Source organism: Carcharodon carcharias, chromosome 2 (genome assembly GCF_017639515.1).
Source record: "Carcharodon carcharias isolate sCarCar2 chromosome 2, sCarCar2.pri, whole genome shotgun sequence".
Classification (NCBI taxonomy): Eukaryota; Metazoa; Chordata; class Chondrichthyes; order Lamniformes; family Lamnidae; genus Carcharodon; species Carcharodon carcharias.
Window position 1 is genome coordinate 132,525,368 of NC_054468.1, and position 19,031 is coordinate 132,544,398.

Below are 19,031 nucleotides of genomic sequence, written 5' to 3' on the forward strand. Positions count from 1 at the left end.
GGAGTGGACCAGGGTGTCCCGGAGGGAGCGATCCCTACGGAATGCCGATAAGGGGGGTGAAGGGAAGATGTGTTTGGTAGTGGCATCATGCTGGAGTTGGCGGAAATGGCGGAGGATGATCCTTTGAATGCGGAGGCTGGTGGGGTGATAAGTGAGGACAAGGGGGACCCTATCATGTTTCTGGGAGGGAGGAGAAGGAGTGAGGGCGGATGCGCGGGAGATGGGCCGGACACGGTTGAGGGCCCTGTCAACGACCGTGGGTGGAAAACCTCGGTTAAGGAAGAAGGAGGACATGTCAGAGGAACTGTTTTTGAATGTAGCATCATCGGAACAGATGCGACGGAGGCGAAGGAACTGAGAGAATGGGATGGAGTCCTTACAGGAAGTGGGGTGTGAGGAGCTGTAGTCGAGATAGCTGTGGGAGTCGGTGGGTTTGTAATGGATATTGGTGGACAGTCTATCACCAGAGATTGAGACAGAGAGGTCAAGGAAGGGAAGGGAAGTGTCAGAGATGGACCACGTGAAAATGATGGAGGGGTGGAGATTGGAAGCAAAATTAATAAATTTTTCCAAGTCCTGACGAGAGCATGAAGCGGCACCGAAATAATCATCGATGTACCGGAGAAAGAGTTGTGGAAGGGGGCCGGAGTAGGACTGCAACAAGGAATGTTCCACATACCCCATAAAGAGACAGGCATAGCTGGGGCCCATGCGGGTACCCATAGCCACACCTTTTATTTGGAGGAAGTGAGAGGAGTTGAAGGAGAAATTGTTCAGCGTGAGAACAAGTTCAGCCAGACGGAGGAGAGTAGTGGTGGATGGGGATTGTTCGGGCCTCTGTTCGAGGAAGAAGCTAAGGGCCCTCAGACCATCCTGGTGGGGGATGGAGGTGTAGAGGGATTGGACGTCCATGGTGAAGAGGAAGCGGTTGGGGCCAGGGAACTGGAAATTGTTGATGTGACGTAAGGTGTCAGAGGAATCACGGATGTAGGTGGGAAGGGACTGGACAAGGGGAGAGAGAAGGGAGTCAAGATAACGAGAAATGAGTTCTGTGGGGCAGGAGCAAGCTGAGACGATCGGTCTACCGGGGCAGTTCTGTTTGTGGATTTTGGGTAGGAGATAGAAGCGGGCCGTCCGAGGTTGGGCGACTATCAGGTTGGAAGCTGTGGGAGGGAGATCCCCAGAGGAGATGAGGTCAGTGACAGTCCTGGAAACAGTGGCTTGATGTTCAGTGGTGGGGTCATGGTCCAGGGAGAGGTAGGAGGAAGTGTCTGCGAGTTGACGCTCAGCCTCCGCGAGGTAGAGGTCAATGCGCCAGACAACAACAGCAACAACAGCCTTATAATCATCTCAGAGTTCCCCTCCGAGCCTTTCACTGTCCTGACTTGGACATATGTCACCATTACTTCACGTCGCTGGGACAAAATCCCAGAACTCCCCGACTTAACAGCACTTTGGGGAGTACCTTCACCACATGGAGTACATCAGTTCAAGAAGGTCACCACCACTTTTCAAGGACAACAAGCTTTGGGCAATAAATGCTGCCTTTTCAGAACATCCAAATGCTCACATCACAAGAACAAATTTTAAAATTCAGTCATTTTAAAACATAAAGACTACAAAGTGATAATGGAAAGTTACTCAGAAATGCAACACCCTCATTGAAAAGCCAGACCTGAACCACCAGAATTTCTAATCACAAATAAAATATGCACTAATTAAGGAAATGAAAGGGTACGATTAAGTGGAAAATGCCTAGGTACTTAGCGTGACTCTTTGGAATTGAGGTTTAATTTTTACGCAATTGCTAAATTTTATTACTTAATTAATAGGCAGGAATAGTGTATGTATATTGTCCAAACAACACAAATTAATCTTTATAGATGTTTAATTGCCACTGAAATTTACTCTATTAGAATTATGTTCTTTGTAACTGAGTCTTACTTAACAGTGGATACATATGGTTTTTGTGTTACAGGCCATGAAAGGTATTCAGGACCTACTGGACATTGCCAAAGAGTCAGTTCCTAGAGACCTTTGGGCAAGCACACCTTTAGTACTAAAAGCTACTGCTGGTTTACGTCTGTTGCCAGGAGTAAAAGCCCAGCATTTGTTGGATAAGGTAACTTCAGTGAAGTAACCTTCTTACAATATTTACTAACATCAAACAAAATCAGTGATTTGGAGAATTTATGTAATAAATGTTTATAGCTTGCTGTGGAGAAGTAAATGATGTGCAACTAGAATCATGACTTTAGGAATCATAATCCTTAAGCAGTACTGCCACAAATTAATTATTTTCATACTTCTGATTCCCAAAATGGGTATATAAAGTTTCTTGCCCTTTGGGTACACTGAGCCTTGCCTATAGCCACATTTAAGCTGGCTGAGGGAAGTGTAGGAGCACCGCCTGTGTGATTTGCCAGCTTGTTTTTCTCTCCCAGAGCAAATGAGACATGACATTTATGCTGTGGATTTCCATGAAGATTTGGGCAAAACTAGTAGTCTGTCTGGTATGTGGAAAATATGTGGGCAAGAGCCCACATCCCACAATTCTGGAGGCACACTTTAGCAGAGCATCATACTGTATTAATGTTGCCACTCTGTTATCTCTGGCATTTTCGCGATGAGTCGGGCGATTCAAGAGGGTTACATAATGTGAATGACATCATTAATCACAGATGAAGGAGATGTCTTACTGTTTCTGTGCTTCCTTTTGTGTCACTCTCTCCACCTTGATATTCCACCTTCTCTCAAAACCAACTATATGACTGTCCCACACTTTTCAGGTTGTGCCTAATTCACTCTGTCCAATTTCCACCTTAGGTTTGTTGGCCTTAAGTTTGCTAATTGCAGAATGTTTTATATAAGAAGCTATTTAGCCATGTTTGTGTAAAGGCATTGTTTCCTTCTCACTCTTTAAGTTTCTCTCTTTTTCTTGCTGTCTCCTCTCTTTGTCTCTATGAGACTCTCAAGTGTATCCTTTTACTGATGTGCTCTTTCTCCTCCATTCTTTTAAAGTTTAGGGTGTGCAGCAAGCTGGGAGGTAAAATATTGGGCAGGGTGGGTTTCTTGAAAAGATACTGTAGCCGGGCAACGTGTGTGTGCGCTGTACCTAGGAGTAATCATGGGTATAACTGTGGGACAGCTGAGGTCTAGGATGTGATTACTATGAGATTATTCATTAATCTTTCTTATTACGCAAGATGCGTCCTAAAATAGCCTGTTCCCTGGCTGGTTCCACAACTTTTTATTCTAGGAAACTGTTTAGAGTGCATTTCATGAACTTGCCTTTGAGAACTTTTTTGTTAATTTGATTTAACCAATGCATATGAAAATTAAAGTCCACGATTATTACATTGGCTTTGATCAAGATCCTCTCATCTTTTGATTGATACTCTGTCCAATAGTGTAGCTACTGTTTGGGGGCATATAAACTCCCCCTGCCAGTGTTTGCTGCTTCTTGCTATTTCTTATCTCCACTCATACTGATTCAACTTGCTGATCTATTGTTTATGCTGCACCCTAATCATGACCACTCTGTACAACCCAACCCCAGAGGAAACTGTTTCACCCTAACTACTCTATTAAAATCCTTCATACCCCATGCCTACAAAACAAAATGGCTACTATTTTGGAATGCAAATTGCATTTGTTGGCCTCAGAAGGAAAGAATCCGTAAGCTAAGGGCTTGTAATGATTAGAATTCCATGTCATAAAATAGAATCCAGTGTCGGCAAAGACAAACTCAAGAACTCAAGCACTAACCAAGTACTCCACATGGTGCCCCAGGTTGTATGTAACAGCAGCACTCTCTGAACATGTGTTTTCCAGCCATTTGCAGCACTGTTCAAACAACCGTAAGTGAGAATGATCATTGTGTTCAGAACACTGGAAACCATTTTATATTTTCAGTTTCCTGGAAAAGTCAAGATAGGGAACTCCAAGGGAAAGGGTTTTTCAGCAATTAGGAACAATTAGTTTACTTTTCTTTGGTAGATTTAAATGATTTTTCATATTTGAATCCTTGTCCTTTGCAGTTTCCTATAGAAACACAGGCACCTTTTTTCCTTGAATTCATATTGTGTGTACCCACCTCTTCAGTTGTGATTTGTTGTCGTGTTATCGATAACAAATGTGATGCTGAGAATTTCAGACAATTGGTTGCATATACAAGAGGAAGATGAGCAAACCATATGCTAAGTGCAATGTTAATACTGAGAATGTGTTGCAAACCTGGCACTTCAGGTAGTGCAGGCCAGACTTATATTTGTTACAGCTCCAAAGGCATCCTTTTTAAAAAGAAAATGTCAACCAGTAGCATTGCCCTCAGATCAAGCATCTTATAAGCAGGTACATTAACTGGATTTGCAAAAGTAGAGATGTGTTTTGTAAAAGCAAGTGAGTAGTTAAAAATCATAGCTATGCTGAATGCAAGACTACCTGTGAGCAGATCATGGGAGGTCTAGTATTTTTAAATAAGATTTAATTAAAAGGCTACATTTTTTCAGGTTGTTGCATAATGCTATAAAATGTGATTTACAGCAATATTGCATTAGCAAGGAGGTAATTGTAACCACCTCCAAAGGCTTTATATGTTAAATGTGCAGGCATTCCTCTTATTCGGAATAGGGCTCTTCGCATATTATAATTTTGGGTTTTTTGACACCAATGTGTATCTATTTCTGATTTTGAAATTGGGTGATGTGCTGAGATTTCAAAGCACTTTTTTGTATATGCACTGATGCCTTGTATTTGAGTCTGATTATATTCAATTTTTATGCTTATCCTGATCTTCTAAGTCTCAAGACTCCACTACACTTAAAATATGAAACTATGATTATCTATATATAGTGTATTTTTTTTAAAAGTGCAGAAAATCCTTCATAATCCTGCCTAAAATATGAGGTATTTGAATCCTTAAAACTGTTAGAGCTCTTATTATCACAGAGCAGGTATGAACAGATTTGACTTCTGGCACTATTCTGCTCAGAGCATGCTATTATCTAAATGTATGTGTGTATTGGGGTAATGTCATGTTGTCTGTTAGCTTTTTGGAATGGCGAACTTTTTTTGAACTGGCTATAATTTTGGGTACACAATACTGGGTTTATTTTCTGCTAGTCATATGTCAAAAATTAGAACAAAAGTTATTGCAAAAGATGGTTTAATTAAGTATCTTGCATTTACTGAATCCTTTCTATTAGGTAAAAGAAGTCTTTCATTTGAGCCCTTTCCTGGTAACGAATGGTTGTGTTGGTATCATGGATGGGAGTGATGAAGGTATGATATTGGCTCTTAATCATCAATGTTGCATTTTGCACCTTGGCACAAGTCATGTCTGTGTTAAATACTTCCGAAGTCAAGTATTGCTATTTTGAGGTGCTTTCTTCATCTCCTTTTCATTCTTCCCAAAAGTGTGTGCACCTCAGATATCACACAGCGGTGTGCACTAATTTCCATCTGCCACAATAACGAATCTTCTATCATATCTCATGTTATTCAGCCAGATTCAAACTCCGATTTTATTAAGAGGGCTAGTGCTGTTTGTCTAATCTGCTGGCACTGCTAATCCAGTAATCCATGGTGTGAAAACCTTTATAATCACACCATATAGAAAGTGACAAGTCATTCCAACTATTGAATTGAGAGGATCTCAAGATAATTATAGATGAAGGCCAGTCAGCTCATCTTCGTTCAAAGTCCTCCCATCACCATCCAAGTAGCTCTTTAAATGATAACAGGAATTTTGTCTTTCTGAAAAAATCTTAATATAAGCCCCAAATTTACCCTCTACCAATAGGAACCCATGGCTCCTTATCCTACTCATGCGATTTAGTTTAATTTTTAAGATTTATCTGTCCCATTCCATTATCATTCTTGAAAACCTAGCTTGTAAAACTCAATAAGATTACTTCTCTGACCTCTCCCTTCAAGTCTGAAAACTCATGTTTCTCTAATCTTTCCTTATAACTCAAACCTCCTCTGTAATGCTCAATCTCAGCCCTAGGCCCTGACCCTGGTTTGTCTTTTAGTATTGCAGCAACTCACGGGCACTTTCCTATTTATCCCAGCTCCCCACTGATCTTCTTGCTGTCCTTCCTAGTATCCATCTCCAAAACATCATATGTTAGCTATCATCTACAGGCTTTCTTAAAACAAATGGGAAACAATTACTTCATAAAGAAAAGTGGGAGAGACACATACAGAAAAGATAGGACAGGGAGGGAAGGAGAGGTTTGCACTAGGAAAGAAGGACGAGAGTCTTGGACACATAGAGACTACAGTAATAGCAGATGTGCAAGAGGGAGATGAAAAGAACATGAGTTGGAGAGAAGTAGAGAGGATGTTGCAGGAAGACATACAGTTTTATTAAACTGGCTGGTGCTCTGTTATGGGCTGCTTTATATCGTCATGTTGGAAGTAAGGGCCATTTTGTCGATGCAACTTCTTGGTCAGGCCAAACCAAATCTAACTCTACTGCCCATTCTCTCCTTATATCTTGATCTGATTCAGATATTCATCAACTTTTCCCTCAAAGATGTGGTTAGCTCTGTCTCAACCACTTCCTGTGGTAAAGCTACCAACCTCCCAGCAACCCTCTGCATCAAGAAATTTTTCATATCTCTGCTCCTCAATTTCTTGGTGATAATTTAAAAGTAATGATTCCTTGTCCCCCACCAGAAGAAATCGTATTTCTCCATTTGTTCTTAGTGAAACACTTGTTAATTTGCAAAGCCTCCATTAGTCTCCTTTAGGCCTTCTCTACTTTATGGGAAATATTTCAGTATCTCAAGTTTCTCATAACTATTAAGTTCTGCTCCCTGGCATTGTCTGAGGGTTAAACCCACTGAGTACAGCCTTGGGCTGAAATAGACCAAATCATTTCACTTATATCTTGGATATTATTAGATTTACTAGAATGCTACCAGGGATGGAGGGACTATGGAAGCTGTGGGTTTTCACTTTAGAGCTTAGAAGGATAAGGGGAGGTTTAATAGAGTTGTTCAAAGACATGAATGGTTTTGATAGAGTTAATAAGGAGAAGCTGTTTCCACTGGCAGGAGGATCAGTAATCAGAGGATGCAGATTTAAGATAATTGGCAAAAGAGCCAGTTTTTTTTTTTAAAAATACAGTTGTTAATATCTTAAATGCACTGTTTGAAAGGTTGGTGAAAGGAGAGTTGGATAAATACTTGAAGGTGAAAATTTTGCAGGATTATAGGGAAAGGACAAGTGAATGGGGCTACTTGGATAGCTTTCAAAAGGCTGGCACAAGTATCATAGGTTGAGTGACGCCTGTATTCTTTGATTCTATGATGAGAGAGAAATTCACCATTTATATTTAAAGGCACATCACTTATGTTTCCAACCCTTAAAACTGCATTTTGAATTCTGCATTTCAGTGTAAGTTAGTCACTCTTTCAGTGGTTTGTTGATAAACTACAGTGTGGAATTAAACACCAAGGGTCTTCATATTAGTAAATGCTGTACTGTTACTGATTCTTTGCTTATTTTCCCATAACTAATGCCTTGTAATTGCAGGTATTTCTGCTTGGATTACTGCCAACTTTTTAATAGGTAAGCAATAGCCTGTAGAGGCTTTCTGTTGGATAATGATACAAATGTTTGCATGTTCTACAGAATTGAAAATAACTGAAATATTAGTTTTTCTAATTTAATTGGGACCAGTTTTTAATTTTAATACAAGTAGCTCTGCTCAATTTTGCAACAATAATGATTAACCTAACTGCTTCCACCTGAGAATCTCACAGGGGACTGCATGAGGAATGGTCTTAAAGGACCAGGCCAGGTTAGCAGGTCAATATTGTAACCAATTCCCATACTACCCATAAATACTGCCACAAGAGATCTACTTGTTTTCTATTCGTCATATATTAAATTTGTTCTGTACATCATGCACTCTTTATTTAGGCAATACCATTCCAGTCACACCACCTCTGTATGACACAATTTCTTTTCCACTTACTTCAATTTCCCCCCGTTGTATATTGAAGAAAATTATTTTCTTAATTTTTCCAGGTTCTCCTTTCTCCATTTTTAGACCTCTTCCCTTAAATTATTACCACAGAGAGTCTTCTCCAATCCCCCCTGCCCACCCGCCCCTACGCTCATCAGTCTCTTCACTGCTTGCCAGCATGCTTGCTGTTTTAGGCAGCCAGTCCCCTGGGTTAGAGGTCACGTCAATATTACTACAAACTCCCCCTTTCTCGCCTGTCAGGAACCTGAGCTCGGCTCTCAATGGACCCGTTAAGCCTTTCATGCCTACAGCAATAGTTCTCATCTGAATGTTCCACTGAATTAAATTGTGTGGTTTGTTGTCAATCTTTTGGGCTCAGAGTTGCTACCAGTGAGTTCAATAGACTTCAGTTTGCCGAAAGGAAGGGGCCATTTGGAATTTGATTTTTTTTGACCAGAGAAATGTCCAACAATTATAATCTTTATCTGACCCCAGACAAACCTGCTTTTTACAGCCACCACCACCACCCCCCACTCCCATCCCCCAGCAAGGAAATATGTGACTGATAGCTTTCAAGGGAGAGGGGACAAGCTGGTTAACGGCTGCACATATGACTGCTTCAGCCTCCAAACTACCTGAGAAAATGCCAGTGGAGACTGGCTAGCCTTCACATAATTTGGGGAGGTGATGGCGGAGTGATATTGTCGCGGACTAGTGATCCAGGGACCTAGGGTAATGCTCTGGGGATCTGGGTTCGAATCCCGCCACAGCAGATGGTGGAATTTGAATTAACTAAAAATCTGGAATTAAAAGTCCAATGATGACCATGAAACCATTGTCGACTGTTGAAAAAAACAATCTGGTTCCCTAATGCCCTTTAGGGAAGGAAATCTGTTGTCCTTACCTGGTCTGGCCTACATGTGACTCCAAACCCACAGCAATGTGGTTGACTCTTAAATGCCCTCTGAAATGGCCTCCTCACTAACTTACTAACATCTGGGGGCTAGTGCCAAAATTGGGAGAGCTGCTCACTGACTAGTCAAGGAACAGCCTGACATAGTCACCCTCATGGAATCACACTTTACAGATAATGTCCCAGATACCACCATCACCATCCTTGGGTATGTCCTGTCCCAAGTATGGGACAGGCCCAGCAGAGATGGCGGCACAGTGGTATACAGTTAGTGGGAGAGTTGCCCTGGGAGTCCTCAACATTGACAACAGTCTCATGGCATCAGGTCACATACCGCCCTCCTTCAGTTGATGAATCAATGCTCCTTCATGTTGAACACTACTTGGAGGAAGCACTGAGGGTGGCAAGGGCGCAGAATGTACACTGGGTGGGGGATTTCAATGTCCACCACCAAGAGTGGCTCGGTAGCACCACTACTGACCAAGCTGGCCAAGTCCTAAAGGACATAGCTGCTAAACTGGGTCTGCAGCAGGTGGTGAGGGAACCAACAAGAGGGAAAAACATGCTTGACCTCATCCTCACCAATCTACCTGCTGCAGATGCATCAGCCCATGACAGTATTGGTAGGAGTGACCACCGCACTGTCGTTGTGGAGATGAAGTCCCAGCTTCACATTGAGGATATCCTCCATCGTGTTGTGTGGCACTACTACCGTACTAAATTGGATAGATTTCGAACAAGTCTAGCAACTCAAGACTGGGCATCCATGAGGCGCTATGGGCCATCAGCAGCAGCAGAATTGTATTCAAACACAATCTGTAACCTCATGGCCCAGCATATCCCCTACTCTACCATTACCATCAACCCAGGGGATCAACCCTGGTTCAATGAGGAGTGCAGAAGGGCATGCCAGGAGCAGCACCTGGCATACCTAAAAATGAGGTATCAACCTGGTGAAGCTATAACACAGGACTACTTGCGTGCCAAACAGCATAAGCAGCAAGTTTTAGACAGGGCTAAGTAATGCCACAACCAACGGATCAGATCTAAGCTCTGCAGTCCTGCCACATCCAGTTGTGAACAGTGGTGGACAATTAAACAACTCACTGGAGGAGGAGGCTCCACAAATATCCCCATCCTCAATGATGGAGGATCCCAGTACACTAATGCAAAAGATAAGGCGGAAGCATTTGCTACAATCTTCAGCCAAAAGTGCTGAGTAGATGATCCATCTTGATCTCCTCCAGAGGCCCCCAGCATCACAGATGCCAGTCTTCAGCCAATTTGATACACTCCACATGATATCAAGAAATGGCTGAAGGCATTGGATACTGCAAAGGCTATGGGCCCTGACAATATTCCGGCAATAGCACTGAAGACTTGTGCTCCAGAACTTGCACCCTAGCCAAGCTGTTCCAGTACAGTTACAATGCTGGCATTTACCTGATTAGGTGGAAAATTGCCCAGGTAGGTCCTGTACACAAAAAGCAAGACAAATCCAACCTGGCCATTACTGCCCCATCAGTCTACTCTCCATCATCAGTAGAATAATGAAAGGGGTCATCTACGGTGCTATCGAGCAACACTTGCTTCAATAACCTGCTCACTGACACACAGTTTGGGTTCTGCCAGGGCCACTCAGCTCCTGACCTCATTACATCCTTGGTTGAAACATGGACAAAAGAGCTGAACTCTCAAGGTGAGGTGAGAGTGACGGCCCTTGACATAAAACAGCATTTGACTGAGTGTGGCATCAAGGAGCCCTAGCAAAATGGAGTCAATGGGAATCAGAGGGAAAACTCTCTGCTGGTTGGAGTCATACCTAGCACAAAGGAAGATGGTTGTGGTTGTTGGAGGTCAGTCATCTCAGCTGCAGGACATCACTGCAGGCGTTCCTCAAGGTAGTGTGCTCAGATCGACCATCTTCAGCTGCTTCATCAATGACCTTCCTTCTATCATAAGGTCAGAAGTGGGGATGTTCACTGATGATTGCACAATGTTCAGCACCATTCGCAACTGCTCAGATACTGAAGCTATCTATGTCCACATGCAGCAAGACCTGGACAATATCCAGGCATGGGCTGACAAGTGGCAATTAACATTCGTATCACACAAGTGTCAGGTAATGACCATCTCCAACAAGAGAGAATCATTGCCCCTTGATGTTCAATGGCATTACCATCACTGAATCCCCCACTATCAACATCCTTGGGGGGGGGTTACCATTGACCAGAAACTGAACTAGACTAGCTATATAAATACTGTGGCTACAAGAGCAGGTCAGAGAATACAAATAGTGCGACGAGTGGCCCACCTCCTGACTCCCCAAAGCCTGTCCACTATCTACAAGGCACAAGTCAGGAGTGTGATGGAATACCCCCCACTTGCCTGGATGAGTGCAGCTCCCACAACACTACAGAAGCTTGACACCATCCAGGACAAAGCCCACTTGATTGGCATCACATCCACAAACATTCACTCCACCACCACCGACGCACAGTAGCAGCAATGTGTACCACCTACAAGATGCACTGCAGGAATTCACCAAGGCTTCTTCAACAGCACCTTCCAAACCCATGACCACTACCATCTAGAAGGACAAGGGCAGCAGAAAGATGGGAACACCACCACCTGGAAGTTCCCCTCCAATTCACTCACCATCCTGACTTGGAAATATATCGCCGTTCTTCACTGTCACTGGGTCAAAATCCTGGAACTCCCTTCCTAACAGCACTGTGGGTGTACCCACATCACATGGACTGTAGCAGTTCAAGAAGGCAGCTCACCACCACCTTCTCGAGGGCATCTAGGAATGGGCAACAAATGCTGGCCCAGCCAGTGAAGTCCACGTCCCGTGAATGAATTTTAAGAAATTCCACTTCACAATTCTTTTTTGTATTGAAAGGCAGTTTACCTAATCACAAATTTATTTATTTTATTTACTTGTCCATGGGATGTGGGCGTCACTGGCTAGGCCAGCATTTATTGCTGATCCCAATTTGCCCTTGAGAAGGTGGTGGTGAGCTGCCTTCCTGAAACACTGCAACCTGTGTGTAGGTACATCCACAGTGCTGTTATTTCGATACCTTCCTCCATATGATGAATTTTCAGTGTTCATTGTAGCTTATTCTTTTTAGATAGTCTACAAGGGTCAAAGCACAATACCACTGGAATACTTGATCTTGGAGGAGGCTCTACCCAGATCACATTTTTGCCTCACAGTGAGGTAAGTTTTTTTTTTCTCCCATAAGTTAATCTTATGACTACTTGATTTATCTTTTCAATCCTGCCAGTTTTCTCCCTTTTCTTTCTCTCCTGTAAAATTCAGTTTCACAGGCATTGATTGCTATTTAGTACTTCATCTTAAATGACCCTTGATGGTTGTGGTAAGTCATTTGACTACAGGGCATTGCGCTGGAGTCTATCCAATACCAATGCATTTCCAATAGTGGTCAGTGGATAGTGAGTGGCACTGCCACTGGTGACTGAGTAAATTAAATTTTGCCTTTATTACTTGGGGTTCTAGCGTGTTGGGGAATCAACTGCCATAGTTACATCCATTTACAATTAAGGCCATTGATTTACAATGACTAAAAAAGTCACATTTAGTTTTAATTACATGGCATTTTACCTACTGAATTCTAAGCACTTTTCTATCAAAACTGTAAGCCAGGGAACTACAGACCTGTGAGCTGCACATCAGTGGTAGGGAAACTATTGGAGAAAATTCTGAAGAAGAGAATCTATTTCCACTTGGAGAGGCAAGGTTTGATCAGGGATAGTCAGCATGGCTTTGTCAGAGGGAGGTCATGCCTAACAAATTTGATTGAATTTTTTTAGGAGGTGACCAGGTGTGTAGATGAGGGTAGTGTTGTTGATGTAGTTTATGTGGATTTCAGCAAAGCCTTTGACAAGGTCCCATGTGGGAGACTTATAAAGAAGGCAAATACACATGGGATACAGGGTAATTTGATAAGGTGGATTCAAAATTGGCTTAGTTGTAGGAGACAGAGGGTGATGACAAGGCTGCTTTAGTGACCAGAAGCCAGTGTCCAGTGACATACCACAGGGATCTGTGCTGGGTCCCTTATTACTCGTCATTTATATAAATGACATAGATGACTACGTAGGGGTAGGATTAGTAAGTTTGCGGATGACGCAAAGATTGTCTGGGTGGTTAGCAGTGAGGTTGAGTGTCTTGGGCTACAGGAAGATATTGACGGGATGGTCAAATGGGCAGATAAGTGGCAGGTGGAATTTAACCCTGAAAAGTGTGAGGTGATACACTTTGGAAGAAGTAATTTGACAAGGAAGTATTCAATGAACGGCATGACGCTAGGAAGTTCTGAGGAACAAAGGGACCTTGGCGTGTGTGTTCATAGATCTCTGAAGGCGGAGAGGCATGTTAGCGGGGTGGTGAAAACGGCATATGGGACACTTGCCTTTATCAATCGAGGCATAGATTACAAAAGTAGGGAGGTCATGTTGGAGTTGTATAAAACCTTGGTGAGGCCACAGCTGGAGTACTGTGTGTAGTTCTGGTCGCCACATTATAGGAAGGATGTGACTGCACTGGATGGGGTGCAGAGGAGATTCACCAGGATGTTGCCTGGGATGAAACGTTTAAGTTACGAAGAGAGGTTTGGATAGACTTGGATTGCTTTTGTTGGAGCAGAGAAGACTGAGGAGCGACTTGATCGAGGTGTAAAAGATTATGAGGGGCATGGAAAGGGTGGATAGGAAGCAGCTGTTCCCCTTAGTTGAAGGGTCAGTCACAAGGAGACACAAGCTCAAGGTGAGGGGCAGGAGTTTAGGGGGGATGTGAGGAAAAACTTTTTTATCCAGAGGGTGGTGACGGTCTGGAATGTGCTACCTGGGAGGGTGGTGGAGGTGGATTGCCTCACATCCTTTAAAAAGTACCTGGATGAGTACTTGGCACGTCATAACATTCAAGAGCCAAGCGCTGGTAAATGGGATTAGGTAGGTAGTTCTGGTGTTTCTCACATGTCAGTGCAGACTCGATGGGCCAAAGGGCCTCTTCTGCACTGTGTGATTCTGTGATTAAAATCAGGGCTGTGCAAGAGGCCAGAATTGGTGAAGTGCAGAAATCTAAGGGCTGGTAAGGTTGGAGAAGGTTACAGAAATGAGGGAGGGGAAAGTCCTTGGACCGTTTTGAAACAAGGCTGAGAATTTTAATATTGAGTCATTGGTGTACCAGGAGCCAGTATAGTTCAGCGAGCGCAGAGTTGAGAGGTGAATGGAACTTGGTGCAAGATAGGAGAGGGCAGAATTTTAGATGAGCTTATGGGTGGAAGATAGAAGCTGCCCAGGAGAATACTTGAATAGTCTAGTGATAGCAAAGCTGTGGATGAGGCTTTCAGCAGCACATGAACTGAAGCGGGGTGGAGCCAGGTGATGTTAGAGGTGGAACTGGGCAGTCTTAGTGATGGAGCAGATATGTGTTGGAAGCTCATCCTTATCCATTCTATAGACCAGTTATAACAATGTAAAATATGACACCAGAGTTCTGAATGGTCTGATTCAGCCTCAGACCTTTGCCAGGGAGAGGGATGGATAAGGAGTGATCTAGCTGAGATGTTGAAAATGATAAAAGGATTCGATAAGGGAGATACCACGTGGGGGAATTCAGAACAAGGATACGCACCCTTAAAATTAGAGCTAGGTTTCAGGAGTGAAACAAGGAGCTGTTTTCACACAAGAGGCACTGGGAATCTGAAACTCTTCCTCTCCCCTCCCGCCTCCCCCTCTCCTGAAGAAAAAAGCTGTGGATGCTGGGTCCATTGAGATTTTCAAAACTGACTGATAGATCTTTGTTAGATATGTTGAGAGATATGGAACAAAGATGGAGGGGTAAATGGAATTGAGGTGCAGATCAACCACGATATAAGTGATTGGCAGAACAGGCTCAAGGGGCTGAATGGGCTACTCTGCTCCCATATTCTTATTATGACCAGTTACCTTACCCACGTGGTTTTGTCATGTAACCTTTCACGTTTTATTTCACCCCAATTTAAATTTCACCTAAACAACAATGAATGGTACAAAGAATAATTGAGGCCTAGCTGTGGTTCAAGCTAATAATGAAGTTAATGGGTTTAGATGGTGGTGGCATAGCCTCCTGCTACAAGCCAGAACTGAATCCTGTTGTTAGCCTGCATATGTAGGAGGATGGGTATCCAAAACAAAAACAGAATTACCTGGAAAAACTCAGCAGGTCTGGCAGCATCGGCGGAGAAGAAAAGAGTTGACGTTTCAAGTCCTCATGACCCTTCGACAGAACTTGAGCTCGAGTCCAGGAAAGAGCTGAAATATAAGCTGGTTTAAGGTGTGTGTGTGGGGGGCGGAGAGATAGAGAGACAGAGAGGTGGAGGGGGTTGGTGTGGTTGTAGGGACAAACAAGCAGTGATAGAAGCAGATCATCAAAAGATGTCAACGACAATAGTACAATAGAACACATAGGTGTTAAAGTTAAAGTTGGTGATATTATCTAAACGAATGTGCTAATTAAGAATGGATGGTAGGGCACTCAAGGTATAGCTCTAGTGGGTTTTTTTTTATATAATGGAAATAGGTGGGAAAAGGAAAATCTTTATAATTTATTGAAAAAAAAAGAAGGGGGAAACAGAAAGGGGGTGGGGATGGGGGAGGGAGCTCACGACCTAAAGTTGTTGAATTCAATATTCAGTCCGGAAGGCTGTAAAGTCCCTAGTCGGAAGATGAGGTGTTGTTCCTCCAGTTTGCGTTGGGCTTCACTGGAACAATGCAGCAAGCCAAGGACAGACATGTGGGCAAGAGAGCAGGGTGGAGTGTTAAAATGGCAAGCGACAGGGAGGTTTGGGTCATTCTTGCGGACAGACCGCAGGTGTTCTGCAAAGCGGTCGCCCAGTTTACGTTTGGTCTCTCCAATGTAGAGGAGACCACATTGGGAGCAACGAATGCAGTAGACTAAGTTGGGGGAAATGCAAGTGAAATGCTGCTTCACTTGAAAGGAGTGTTTGGGTCCTTGGACGGTGAGGAGAGAGGAAGTGAAGGGGCAGGTGTTGCATCTTTTGCGTGGGCATGGGGTTGTGCCAAAGGAGGGGGTTGAGGAGTAGGGGGTGATGGAGGAGTGGACCAGGGTGTCCCGGAGGGAGCGATCCCTACGGAATGCCGATAAGGGGGGTGAAGGGAAGATGTGTTTGGTAGTGGCATCATGCTGGAGTTGGCGGAAATGGCGGAGGATGATCCTTTGAATGCGGAGGCTGGTGGGGTGATAAGTGAGGACAAGGGGGACCCTATCATGTTTCTGGGAGGGAGGAGAAGGAGTGAGGGCGGATGCGCGGGAGATGGGCCGGACACGGTTGAGGGCCCTGTCAACGACCGTGGGTGGAAAACCTCGGTTAAGGAAGAAGGAGGACATGTCAGAGGAACTGTTTTTGAATGTAGCATCATCGGAACAGATGCGACGGAGGCGAAGGAACTGAGAGAATGGGATGGAGTCCTTACAGGAAGTGGGGTGTGAGGAGCTGTAGTCGAGATAGCTGTGGGAGTCGGTGGGTTTGTAATGGATATTGGTGGACAGTCTATCACCAGAGATTGAGACAGAGAGGTCAAGGAAGGGAAGGGAAGTGTCAGAGATGGACCACGTGAAAATGATGGAGGGGTGGAGATTGGAAGCAAAATTAATAAATTTTTCCAAGTCCTGACGAGAGCATGAAGCGGCACCGAAATAATCATCGATGTACCGGAGAAAGAGTTGTGGAAGGGGGCCGGAGTAGGACTGCAACAAGGAATGTTCCACATACCCCATAAAGAGACAGGCATAGCTGGGGCCCATGCGGGTACCCATAGCCACACCTTCCATTCTTAATTAGCACATTCGTTTAGATAATATCACCAACTTTAACTTTAACACCTATGTGTTCTATTGTACTATTGTGGTTGACATCTTTTGATGATCTGCTTCTATCACTGCTTGTTTGTCCCTACAACCACACCAACCCCCTCCACCTCTCTGTCTCTCTATCTCTCCGCCCCCCACACACACACCTTAAACCAGCTTATAATTCAGCTCTTTCCTGGCTCGAACTCAAGTTCTGTCGAAGGGTCATGAGGACTCGAAACGTCAACTCTTTTCTTCTCCGCCGATGCTGCCAGACCTGCTGAGTTTTTCCAGGTAATTCTGTTTTTGTTTTGGATTTCCAGCATCCGCAGTTTTTTTGTTTTTATAGGAGGATGGGTATGTTGTTTGTGTATTCTGTCTGTTAGCCTCTGAACAAATTCAAAATCCAACCAAGATTGTCAGAATAAAAGTTTCCTTCTGCTGTGTGTTAGGTTGCTTTGTGAATTGACTCTGGGCAATCTGATGCAGTGGGGAGATGTTCTGATTAAAGTTAGATTTAAGACAGATCGATGGGACAAAGTCCAGAGAGCTAGCTACACTTTGCATCATTTATTACCCTTATCTGTTCTGGGATTATTTGATGCTGCTGTTAAAAATGGGGAGGTGATCAAATCCCTAACATTGAACTTCCTGAGCACAAGAATTTTTAAAAAAGCACTGCAAAGGGAAAACAATTAAACCTTATCCCTTCTTGGTATATTATTGAGAATTTGTGAGGAATTTAATTGGTTTCAGTCTGGTTTGTGCTGATGATATCTGGCAACATGTAGCTAAGGACTGAGTACGTTCATGTTTCACAATTTATTAGTTGCCAACTTTATTTAACATACATCTGATTGTGCATCTAATGTACAATACACTCCGTATTTTACTAAAATGACTTGCAGCTTTTTATTACTCAAAACTTAGAAAAATTCTTGTCACAAGATCTCAACAGCAGCTATATTGCCATTTAGTGGGAGTTGCTTTCACTGCAACTCATGCATTATGTACCATTCTTTGGAATTCCATAGGATTCCTTCTTACACATTGTGATGCCTTGAATTGACGTAAAAGTTGTTCAATTTCTGCTTGTTTTGTGGCTGTTCTCTGGCACATTATTCTGCAGAGCCAAGTTAAACCGAAACAGGAAACTCAGCAGCAGTTGCCATGCCAACCGGGACTTTTTCTGCTATCTTGGGCTAGGGTTCTCACACAAGAACAGAAGATCCGATGCAGCAAGTGTCTGCTTTTTGGTATTTCTCAAGATTTGCCTTTCCCAACCGATTAAAGTGACTTGCCCAGTTAAATGTACTGAAATTGGAAAGAGCCCAATGGAGCAGCTCATTGAAGCATTTCACTGCAGAGTGGTAGCATGCAGGATCTCTTCCAGGATTTCCCACACAATGAGAATAATGAGTTCCTATTCTCAGCACACCTTCAAAGAAATGTGCAGTGTGCTAGGGTGCTGTTACTAGCCTTGTAGTGCTGTTATGAGCTGGTGGCCCCACTGGTCTCAAAGGGAACCATGCTTATGGAAACAAGAAACATTAATTTTCCTTTTGCAAATTAGTTAACATCAGAGTCTGACAAAGCTTCATTTTGCAGATTGACATGTTTACACTTTTTACTGCTGCCTTAAATGTACACTTCCTTTAGATGCTAAAGGTTGCAAAGTTAAAAATTACGGAAAACAAAGGCTAGGTGATATAGCTGGCACTGTCACCTTGCTGATAATTTTTTTTTAATTGCAGCTCAGTCAGAATTTTAATGTAATTGCCTTAAAGAAAATAGTTTTCCCCCCTCTCCCAATTTTTTGCTTTCCTAGGAATAACACCTCTTTGCATTATTTAGGTGTTTACTTAGCTCAGTTGGTAACACTACCAACTCTCAGTCAGATGGTTGAGGGTCAAAACCTACTCCAAGTCTTGAGTACATAATTTATTCTGTCACCTCAGTTCAGCACTGAGTGATATAGTTGTGTTGTTGAAGGCGCACATAAGATGTTCAACCAGGGTTCTATCTGTTTGGATGGATGTAAAAGATCCCATGGTATTATTCAAAGAAGAATCGAGAGTTCTGGTTATCAGCAAAAATAGTTTAACAGGTTATTCATTCATTTGTGGCTCCCTACTATGCATAAATTGCTAAGTTTGTTTGCACAAAAATAAATACACTTCAAAAATAATTCATGGGGGAGAATTTTCTCCCAGTCGGGGGGTGGTTGGGCAGGAGCTGGTGCAGGTGTGTGCGCA

General features: G+C 43.3%; 1 protein-coding gene across 1 annotated transcript in view; it reads left to right on the forward strand.

The window, feature by feature from the left end:
• Positions 1-19,031, forward strand: part of entpd6 (ectonucleoside triphosphate diphosphohydrolase 6) — a 58,631-nt gene that overhangs the window by 18,016 nt on the left and 21,584 nt on the right. The window contains exons 4-7 of the mRNA XM_041183033.1: positions 1,979-2,122; positions 5,208-5,283; positions 7,546-7,581; positions 12,032-12,120. Of these exons, the coding sequence (XP_041038967.1) occupies positions 1,979-2,122; positions 5,208-5,283; positions 7,546-7,581; positions 12,032-12,120 (345 nt within the window). The remainder of the gene's footprint in view (positions 1-1,978; positions 2,123-5,207; positions 5,284-7,545; positions 7,582-12,031; positions 12,121-19,031) is intronic.